The sequence below is a fragment of the Euphorbia lathyris genome, chromosome 5 (genome assembly GCF_963576675.1).
Source record: "Euphorbia lathyris chromosome 5, ddEupLath1.1, whole genome shotgun sequence".
Lineage (NCBI taxonomy): Eukaryota > Viridiplantae > Streptophyta > Magnoliopsida > Malpighiales > Euphorbiaceae > Euphorbia > Euphorbia lathyris.
The window spans coordinates 70,432,533-70,443,853 of NC_088914.1; the positions used below are offsets into that span (position 1 = coordinate 70,432,533).

Here is an 11,321-nt window from a genome sequence, read left to right on the forward strand (position 1 = left end):
TACTCAATGCGTGCATACGCTTGAGCTCATCATTTAGTACAGCCAAACAGTAATGTGAAACGTGTAAGTCGAGATACGTGAAAGGTTCTCCACAGTGATTCATCGCGGATCTTCTTCTCGAGTCCTCGAGTGAGTATCTGATTATATACAATGACGGATTATAAAACTAATGTATTAAACCTTAAAAGATTAAAGAAAATAACAGAATAAATATCTTACTTGATCGCTTCGATCTGAGCCTCAATGTCCTTGTGCACCTTCGCCCACACTGTATCAAGTGCACCAGTAGAAAATAACAGAATAAATGTCTTACTTGATCGCCATGAAAAGCTAAACAACATCCACTGGGTAAAACAGGCAGCACTGATCTGATCTTGTAAAAAGTCGAAAATTGGCCTTTTTGTTTCAGCTTCAACTGGCGTTTCTGAATCAATCTAAAGATAAAAAAAAATCCTTATTTTCAGATCTCCATTCTGATTCTCTGGATTCCTCGCTTCATCCCCAAATAAACGCTGATGATCTGAAACCCAAACTCAAACTTCATACATTGCCATCAAAATGGCAGTGGTAATTGAGAACTTCATTTGGGAGCCCAATCCATTACTCTATGTCTTCATTTTCATCTGTTGCTTCTTCTCTATCCTTCTCTATCCTTATGCCTCCAAATCTAACGTTAACACTGCTAAACCTCAATCTTCCTCTCCTTTCGCCCATGGTTTCTCTTCTTCTTCCCTTCGTTTCCAGCGGAAGTTCGTTCTTCTCTTCTCTCTCGCATCAGGTCCGTTTTCTTTCATATACCCGCATAATTCTATTTGCATTTGCTTTGATTTGGTTGTTTATCTCTTATATTATGGTATGTGCCAGTGATGGAAGGCCTGTGGCTGGTGTATGGTGAGTTTGAATTGGCTTATTATGGATTCAGTAAGGAGCAAATGGTGACCTCTCTGGCTGTTGGATATGGAGCTGCTCTTCTTGTTGGTACTTTCTTAGGGATGCTTTCTGATTCAATGTAAGCGCTTTTTTCTATTAAACGCTAAGTAATTTAATTGATACATTTGAATACCTAACAGCTGATGGTATTTAGTGTGAGGGGGGAAATGAAGTTTACTGGTGAGTGACTTTTGATTTGTGGAATGTTAGAGCACGTTTGAGCGTATTAATTTGAATTATATACACAGACCACGTACTGTTGAGTCACTGACTATGTTAGATGGAGATGATTCCCAAAACAACTTTCTTCTTACAGTCAATTTTAGATGCCTAACAATTTGGAGAATCCTAGCTAAGTGTAGTATTCCTGGAAATTACATTGAGAAAACTTGCAAATTTGTTAACTCACGATTTCATTTCTGTGCTGTATACTACTGAATGGTACGCTTATCTTTAGAAATAGGTATGTCTTTTAAGTGTTTGAATTTCCCAACGCTGTTCCTTTTAGTAACTCCATAAATTTTCTCCAAACAAGTTTAATGTTTTATTTTGAGCAAGTTGAGTCATTCTGATTTAGAAATGAAATATCTTTGATTTGAAACTTAGCCTATTCTGCTTCAATATCTGAATTCTAAACCATGAGAATTGTGTAAATTGTGTCTCCAAGCCTCCCTTTTACTGTAAATCCTATTGAGAATCTCTTTGACCTCTTGGCTGGAGCTGGACGGAAATCTCTTTTCACAATTGTCAAATGATTTGTTCTTTTGATCCCTGTCTTCATATATAATATATTTTCCACTAAACTGTTATTATTTCTTCTTTTATGATTCTTCTAGCAATTTGAACCTCTCCTCTGTTAGATTCAGTCATGGTAGCTTTTAGTTAATGTGAGAACCCTATTGCCAACTATTGTCTTGCTATTCTTTAAGAAAAGTTTTATATGTTTCTCTTCCTTTTCAAAAAGATGTAAGAACTAAAGCCAACCTTTTTAAGGTCTTTCTGCTTAATGCAATAAAACCTATAGTACCTATTTTCACTAATGGATTCATTACATGGATTAATCAAAATTCCATCATGTCAACGGAATTTAGTTTCTAAAGACGTTGGCTTATATTGGTTTCAAAGTCTTATGTAATGCAACAAGTTTGATTGAACCCACAAAGTAATTTACTTTTAAGTCGCTCTCTTTATCTTTTTCCCTTTTTTATGATTAGGAATGATGATTGAAGAGTCTAGGTTTAAGCCACTCACAATTATTAAATAAGAGAGGAGAGAGCTTGGAAATTGATATTTTGGGTTTTAAATGCTGTTGCTAATTCTCAATCTTGCATTCATATAACACTTAAGTAATCCAGCACTTATAGTATGTTGGTTACCTGTACTTCCACTGTTGTTGGGTCGCTCAGGGTCAGATTTATCTTCCTTTATTTTGCGTGTGATTGTGAAGGAGCTTGTTTCTGTAAATTAAACCTATGAGCTCTAAGTCAAAACACACCATTAAGTAATTTCAGCATTGCATCAAGGATCTTTTATAGTACGTTCTCTGGCTTCTAAAGATGAAAAAAATTACAATCTCTTGTTAAACATTTGCTTACCATCTTAGGTATTGAGAAATTTATGTCTAGTATGGGTATTATAGTGGGTTTTCTGTTGAAATTTCGGATTTTGTTCCAAAACAATAACGACTTGGGCTAATCTGATATGAGAAAAATCTAACCTGAATGAATTCCTAAAGAAAAAAAAAACTACTCTCTCGGTTCCATTATATAAGTCATTCTAGGGTATTTCACACAAATTAAGAAATACAATTAATATAGAGTCAAATTAATGATTTTACATTGGTTAACTTACAAAAATTCTCTCTCATGTAATGGTTGGGGAATAAGCCTTGGAATGTTAAAAAACACATGGATACATTGAAAACCAAGACAAAAATGCAATGCTTGGACCGAAAAACTAAACTAAAAAATCTTGGAAACTAGAATGACTTATATTTTGGAAAAAAAATCACTTTCTAAAACGACTTATATAATGGAATGGAGGGAGTAACAAATAGAGTGCACACTTGTGAACACCCTTGCAATTTAAACATGATTCCAATTTTTCCTGTCCTGTAGCAGAAGTTGTTTTCAAACTAAAATTTGTGTTGAAACTTCCCTCTCCACTGGTTGTAGCCTTGATAAAGTTTGTTTACCATTCTGTGGATGGTTTTGCCAAAATTACATTTTGCTGAAAACATTCAATGTGATAATTTTGACCCAATGCAGTTTCTAGATCTTCTGGTCAACATTTGTAATGCTAGTAAAATATTCTCATTTACAGATGTAAAAATAAATTACAACATAGACTGATGGTGTGTTTCTTCTTTGTAGAGGTCACAAGAAAGTTTGTCTCCTCTTCTGCATCCTACACCTATTCGTTGGCATATTAAAGAGGATTTTATCGCATCCTAGCTTCTGGCTGGCAAGTTTATGCCTGTCTCTTGCCACCTCAATATATTCTTTCAGTTTTGAGGCATGGATAGTTGTTGAAAATGAAAAGGTTTGTGCTACCAAATTTGTTGTTACACACTTTCTATTGTCAAATGTCCTGCTCGTCACTTTTTTTTTCCATTGTAAACTGCATTATGCTAAGGGCTCAGTTTAGTTTTTTACATTTTGTTATTTGTTCTAATAATTTCCATGAGTTTTGGTTTTCCTTATGGCATGTACATTAGGGGAAGTTGTGTTACATCCTATACATGCATAAGATGTAACAGCTGTAAACAAATTGTGACTGAACTTAATACTGTTTTCTGTCGCAGCAAGGATATGGACAAGATTCTTTAAGTGAAATGTTTTGGTTGATGACTTTCTTTGAGTCAGCATCATTGGTCGGAAGTCAGGTGCTTGCAAATTGGCTGTTAGGTAGCAATCCAAAAGAAGGCATTGTATCTTCTTATTCTGTAGCCATCTTTCTAGCACTGATATGCATCCTCTGTGTCAGCAGAGGATGGAAAGAAACCACACGCAGTTCAGCAATTAAAGATCATAGGGTATCGTATACACGTATCCTTGGTGGTAAGAGTTCATGTTCTTCATGAAACTTATAGTTAGTACTTGTCGCGTAAACAAATTAGTTACATTTTGAAATGACTCTAAAGTTCTTTCATAAGCCTGAGAAGTATATGCATTATTGGCGTAGTGCTCCTCTTTTTTTTTTTTATTCAATCCTATTTTTTCTTTTTCAAGTTAAAAAAAGGTTAATATTAAATTAAAACAAGGAGTTTGTACTGTGTTTTATTTCTTATGCATTTTAAAAGCCATAATTGATGATACCTTGTACTTTACTACTTTTTATATCAGTTAGCAGCCTTTTCATTTCATGATCTTTCCTAAATCATTATTTTCTGTTCCAATGGAAGGAATTTTCTCTTAATTCTTTCTTTTTCTCACTGCTCCTAAAGAAATACTTTTTTTTTCTCTAGTGTGTGTATTCTGCTGCTTGCATGTTTTTCAGGGTTTTATATAAAGGAAACATGAAAATCTTTGACAATGCAGGGATTGATTACGTTCATATGTTTTCTTCCATTACTTTTTTAGCAATCTCTACTTTCAGTATCAAATTTCTGATAGTTGTATTGGTCAAATGGTTTACTGAAAAAATCATTGCTATGCTAAAGGCTAAGCAAAGTGAGACTCGAGAAAATGTTGATAGTAAATGAACTGGTTATGGACAGAAAAGAAATTGGATCTTTATTCAGAATTAATTAATATTTATTATTTATTAGTATTGAATCTAAATTTTTATAATTAACCATAGCTTTTGATTTTCACTAAAAATTACATTCACTATTTAAATATTGGCACTACCTTTGAACATTCTTGTCAAGTATGAATATATTGATGGTTGAGTGGTGCAATCATTACCAATATGATATCTGAATATTTTGGAAGTGGCAAAGTATGTCTTTTGTCAGGTTTTAACATTGATTATGTTCTTATATCTATCAGATAAAAAAATATGGCTATTGGGATTTGCACACACTTGCCTTCAGTTCTCTATTGCTGTCTTTTGGATTCTCTGGGCTCCAACATTGGTGGTATGATCACATAATATTTAATGCTTTGTCTATGTGTTTCTGGTATCTCAGTTTTATTACCATTCCGCAGTTATTGTATCCTGTCGGTTATTTGACTACTAGTGTACCATTCTTTTTTCTGGGTTACTTGCACACACAAGTCACCAAGTAAGAAAATCAATTTCTAATCACCAATATTTTGGGATAACTTTACTTATTGTGAATTCAGGCTGATGGACGAGAATTGCATCTAGGATTGATATTGCCATGCTTAATGGGTGCAAGAATGTTGGGAAGCTCTATATTTCCATGGTTGCTGAGTGGTCCTTCATCAATTCGAATTGAAGATTACCTAGTGTACTTGTTCATCATATTGGGGTTTGCCTTGTCAATAGTAGCTTATGATTATCAGGTGTCCATGTGATGTATTTATGATAAATAAAAGTCATTACACATGCACATATTCATACTTCGTTTTTAGGTAGCTATTTATAAATTCAGGTTGTTAATCTATGAAATGCAGGAAATTGGAGTCTTAGTAACGTTGTTTTGCTTATTCCAAGCTGGCGTCGGCCTGATCACACCTTCACTTGCAAGATTGCGGACCATGTATGATAAAATAAATGCTCTCATTTTAACTTCTTGTTACTAACTGTGACATTTATTGAGTGAATATGAAATTTGGATCCTATTTCTTTGTACATAGGTATGTGCCAAATGAGCTGCGAGGAGGAATGATAAGCCTTTCTTTAGCTCCTGCAAATGCGGGGATTCTGTTTTTCCTGATCCAAGTAAGTGCCCTACATCCAAATTGCTTGAACACATGGAGTTAGCACCTGTTCTGCAGTCAATTCTGGCTTGATTAAAAAAAATTCCGCTGCTAATATTTTTGAAAATGGAAGAAATGTCGACTGTAAATTGGCTGCAATAGATTCGTAATATTGTGGTTGCAATTAAACTTTTGTATTTGCTTGTTTCAATCTTTGCTCATCGTTAATTCAGTCTTGATACGAGAACAGGGTTGCAGTTGACTTATTTGCAAATCTTATATTTGGCAGAGAGGCTATTTCCAGAAAATTGAGAATTCAACTTTGATTGCATTTGCTGCTGTTGGACTTTTCTCAGCAGCTGGTTGCATGTATTTGTTGAAGCGAATGGGTAAGCAACTGTACCAAAACTCACACAAGTTGTAAATCCGAGAACTTTGTTGTATAACTAGCCCAGAAACGGAAGGTCATAAAATGAGGGTGTCAATCATCTACCCTACCTAAACCAGTCGAGTAAGGTATAGTTCATTTTGTCTTTCCTGGTTCTCGAAAGCCTGAAAAACGAAATATATTGAATACCCCCATACCTTATGCACTGCTATTGCTAAGCTAGGAACAGGGTATTGGTCTGGGGGAGTGATTTTCAGTGCACAGGTTTTCTTCTTGGTTAATACAAATGCCTGGACTAGTGTGCCGGATAAGATTGTGAAGGCCGAAACATCTTTGGAGGGGGTCGCCAATTTTCAGTCTCATGTATATATCGAGGAAAGAGAATGCATCACAATGCCAAGCTGAGATATTTGGAGGGTGTGGCCGATTTTAGCGGACTAGTTCCAACATAAATATTGGAGAATTTTTGTACAATGTTCGGTTCACCTGGAAATTACATTCAGGTAGAGTTGAAATCTCCTTGAGTTCAGTTTTTTTTTTTCACCAAGATTCTTTTGTTTTGTTAATGGGCATAGTGTTTAATTTGTTGATTTGAGTTGTATGTTTTTGCCCAATTGATTGATGTGATTTTTTGTTTTAAAAGATTATATCTAGGCTAGACTAGACAACATTCTTTGTTTAGGTTGAATTTTTGCATGTGTTGATGAATCTTTTAAGTTCTCTGAATTTCTTTCTGCTCTCAATTGCTTCAATGAATCTTCAAGGAGCAATAAGTTCTTGGATTTATAGGCTTACAGTGACACTGTTTGGTAAAGAGTTTTTTTTGGAGAAAAATTAGAGGTTTGAGCTATTTTAGAGGTTTTGACTAGTCAAACATCTAATATTGGATCCAAAAAAGCTAATTTTGAAAAAACTCATTTTAGGAGTTTTTTCAATTAGTTTATTGTTCCATCTCTTTTTATGGACATTTTATCCATAATCAATACTCTTTAATCTCAAATAAATGTTTTGCAATGTGTTTATTTGTCATTTTACACAAACAGCTATTAGCAACCTGTTAAGTTTTACCAAACAAGTTTACACAATTCGCTGATCAAATCAGCTAACCAAAAAGGGAATCAGCTAACAGCTAATGTAATCGGCTATAAGTTAACAGCTAATTACCAAACAGCGCTGATAAATTATAGCCGTTGAGACCAAAAAAAGAAAGAAAAAGATACGCAACTTAGAGATGAAAGGTCGTTTGTTTTGTTGTTACTGTTTACTCTTACGGTTTGTTTTTGGAAAATAGTTGTTTTTCTAAAAAGCTGTAAAAGGTAACAACATGTCACTAATTAAACACTTAAAACTCTTTATTTTGAAGTGAAATGATAAATATGGACATGAAAAGAATAACCAACACCTTCTTTGAAGTGAAAGAAAAAATATGAATATGAAAAGAGCAACCAACACCTTACGAAATCTGATTAGTCAGAAATATAGCCATTCATGTCTGGTCAATAAATACTCTTTGGTTCTGAAATAGTAAAAAGTCAGTCTTGAGTTTGGAAGGATTTTAAGTAAGGCTAAATACATAAGTGCTTCTTGAAATAGGCCCAAAAAATGGATACTCGGTTTGAACTTCTAAAGTGTGTGTCTTTAGCCTTATGAATTTGTTTAAAGTGATATCATTAACTTTTTGAATTCACATGAACATTGTAGAATAAGAGAGGGTTTGGAAATAGTCAAATGTACATCACTTTAAGCAAGTTTAAAATGAATTGACCAGTTTACAAGATCAATAGATCACTTAAAAAAAAATAGATACCTAATTGGCTATGTTAAGCAAGTTTAGAAGGCTAACGAAACACTATAAATTCAGAGAGTCAATTTGCTTTTTGAGGCAATTTCACCACTTTAGATTTAAAAGTAAAATTACTTCTGACTATAAACATAAAGATATTTTTGCTACTTGTCCCTTCTCTTTTGCCAATTATGCAGAAGAAATAAACAGTTTTTCATTTTATGTTGGAGATTAGGGCTATCAATTTCCATAGGTAATCTGTTGGATACCGTTACATTTATATTATATATAAACAAAGTAAAATATCAATCTATTTTGATACCTAATATAGATTCATCATTCTAGAGAAGAGGAATATAATATTTAACCTTTTCTTGTGTTCACAAATTTGTTAGCAGTTAAAAATTAGCCGATATGTAGACATGATTACTTTGTTTTTTCCACTATTAGAGGATGACTTTGTTATTTTTCATTATTGGATTAAATTTTCTATCCCATCATCTAACGGTGAAAAAAATAAAATAATGGTTACTTTGTCAAAAATAAAATGATCATAGCTTGTACCCTTGCCGATAATGTTATTCTTGTATTTTTACTTTTTTTTTTATATATTTTGAATCACTATTTTAAAAGATGGATATTTAATTGTAATTTTATAATCAGATATGACTTTTATCCACCCATAATCTTATCCCTTTAAATATATAACTTAAATACTAAATAAATAAATTATAAATTTAGCAAATTCATTCATTGACAAACTTATTATTTCATAAATTTAACAAAATCATTGAACATTTTACCTTTTATTTTAACACATTAAATTTTAATGACCAAAAAAAGTCAACAGGACTATATCCATTTCATTTTTAACACTTGAAAATAAATTTTTTCTACACGTGTGATACGAGTATTCTGAATCAAGGCTAAAATGTAAAATATAATAAACTCTTTTATTTTATTGTGTTTTTTGGTTTGTCTTTTACTCCTTTAATAATATTTTGACCTAGGCTCCATCTCATTCGAAGTGTGCTAATCTAGTTAGAATGTTTTGGCTCTTTTAAATCAACCTTCAAGCTTTCAATTAAACAAATACTGAATATACTAATACTTTCTCCTTAAATTGAAGGTTGTGAGGAAACAAGATCCAGTTTAGGAAGAAAGAAGTAAAGCGCAACAGTTGATAATAGTTTGGTGAGGAGATATGAAAAAAATCAAAACAAGTTTCATTAAAAAATTCAGTACCGTGATCAATCAGTATTCGTTTGATTGTGACGTTAAACTGAATATACTAATTTTTTTTTTTTTTGGTAGAAAAGGAAAGGAAAGCAAAGCAAAACAAGCAACTACACCGGGATTAGCCTAGGAAAGCTAACCCCAATCCTATCCTCTAAAAGAAGAGGAGAAAGAGCGATAGGGGGAATGGTAAGGGTAGAAACACCTAACACCCCCTCATGGCCTGCCGCCGCCAAGTGATCTGCAACACGGTTCTGCTCCCGGAAAATGTGGCTGAACTCAAGGATATCAAATGAGGGGCTAAGCCTCTTAATAGCTTTAATAAGGTTGCGGCTATGAAGACCCATGGCATGACTACCCAAAATCATATTGATGGCCTCCAAGTTATCTGACTCCACAGAAAGCCTCTTAACACCCAGCCTAATCGCCAGCTGGATCCCAAAGAGAATGCCTCAGAGCTCCGCAGAGAAGGAAGAACCCAAACCCAAATTCTGGGTAAACCCAGAAAGCCAGGCGCCTCCCGCATCCCTAAGAACACCTCCGGCAGCAATCTTACCATTACCGAGGCAGGAACCATCAGTATTCAGCTTTACAACCCCCTCTCTCGCCCTGCTCCAGCTCACGAGGTGGACATCACTACTCGGGGAAGATCTGGCAAGGGACTCACCTTTGAAACTATCAATAATAGAGGAGAGTTTCTTCAAGAAGAACTCAGCTAAGTTAGGCAAAAGCACAACTTTATTATCAAAAATCTCCTCGTTCCTCCATTTCCACACTTGATGACAGATAATGGCAAAAAAAATGTCCCCATGCTCCATATAAGACAATAACTTTCCGCTAATACCATCTGAGAACCAGTCGTTCACAGAATGGGACATGAAGGAAGAGAAAGTATGATGAGGGAGAATTTTCTTCCAAACCTCTTCACTCTTAGGGCAATCCCTAAGAGCGTGGCACAACGATTCAACATGGCCTCTACATCTACCGCAAGCTCCAGAGGTCGCCAAATGCCTTTTGTATCTATCTGAGTTAGTAAGTAATCTATCTTTAACGCCCAGCCACAGGAAGCTCCTCATGCGGTAGGGGATTTTAAGGGACCAAATGGTCTTCCAAATATCCGAGGGATTATCAGTCCTGTTAAGGGAAAAAGCTTCAAAGGCAGATTTGCAAGAATAGACTCCATTGTTAGTCAGCGCCCAGCAATGCTTATCCATGTCTTCCTCTTGATTACTCAACTTCACTCCTCTAATTCTAAGGAGAGTCTCAAGGCTAAAGAAAGAATCAAATTTAGGCCAAACCCAGTCCCCTTCAGAGTCCACCACATCGGCTAACCTCCAGTTTTGGATATCACTAGGCGGGGGGGAAGTGCACACATCCACTAAAGGTTTATCCCCAATCCAGGTATCAAACCAGAAGCTTATGGACTTACCATTACCCACATCCAGACCAACCCCCGAGCAAAACTTAGCAAAAACGGCGCTAAGCCCTTTCCAGAGGAAGGAACAATTGATAACTCTCTCTTTCGGGCCCCCAAAGATCTTATCTTTTCGATACTTACCACAAAGAAGGCGAACCCACAGAGAGGAGGGGCATTGCCACATACGCCAAAGGAGTTTCATTAATAAAACTTTATTATTATCCTTAGCTCTCCTAATGCCCAAACCCCCTGAATCTTTGGGCTGACAAACCTCACTCCAAGGCACCAGGTGGATCTTTCTTCCCTCCGCAGCTTCCCCCCACAGGAACCTTCGGTTAATCTTATCAAGATCATTAAGCACAGGATTCGAAAGCTGACAAGTCTGCATGATGTGGTTGGGATCAGCGGAATTCACAGATTGAATTAAAGTCAGACGGCCAGCGAGGGAGAGAGTCTTGGCTTTCCACGTGGCACACCTCGTATTAGCTTTGTCCAAAGTATCTTTAAAAGAAACTTTAGACACTCTCTCACTATGGAGAGGAATCCCCAGGTACTTTCCAAGAGAATTAGTAAGAGGAATACCAGACAAATCACTTAATCTTTTACAAATTCTCGGATTCATATTCTTAGAGCACATCATCCTAGATTTCTGGATATTAAGTCTCTGACCAGAGGCCGAACAAAAACAATTCAGAATATCCATAATGACACTCAACTGCTCCTCATTACCTTCAAGAA

At 35.3% G+C, this 11,321-nt stretch overlaps 1 protein-coding gene across 3 annotated transcripts; it reads left to right on the plus strand.

Moving 5' to 3' along the window:
• The first annotated feature begins 332 nt into the window (after positions 1–332).
• On the plus strand, positions 333–6,877 carry LOC136231244 (uncharacterized). 3 transcript variants are annotated; one of them, XR_010689734.1, is made up of 10 exons: positions 333–778; positions 865–1,009; positions 3,303–3,471; positions 3,734–3,989; positions 4,923–5,011; positions 5,220–5,402; positions 5,514–5,599; positions 5,697–5,781; positions 6,049–6,275; positions 6,367–6,877. XR_010689734.1 is itself a non-coding variant. In XM_066020562.1 (9 exons), the coding sequence occupies exons 1-9, from the start codon at positions 559–561 to the stop codon at positions 6,181–6,183; spliced, it is 1,368 nt and encodes a 455-aa protein (XP_065876634.1). In that variant the 5' UTR covers positions 333–558; the 3' UTR covers positions 6,184–6,877. The 3 variants fall into 3 exon arrangements, 1 of the variants encoding a protein (XP_065876634.1); XR_010689735.1 differs by having other exon boundaries at positions 6,371–6,877; XM_066020562.1 differs by having other exon boundaries at positions 6,049–6,877.
• Positions 6,878–11,321: the final 4,444 nt, after the last annotated feature.

Coding starts and splice junctions, on each gene's coding strand:
- LOC136231244 (XM_066020562.1), top strand. CDS start 559: ATGGCAGTGGTAATTGAGAACTTCATTTGGGAGCCCAATCCATTACTC. Junction 1,010..3,302: donor GGGATGCTTTCTGATTCAAT/GTAAGCGCTTTT, acceptor TCTTCTTTGTAG/AGGTCACAAGAAAGTTTGTC. Junction 5,600..5,696: donor CTTGCAAGATTGCGGACCAT/GTATGATAAAAT, acceptor CTTTGTACATAG/GTATGTGCCAAATGAGCTGC.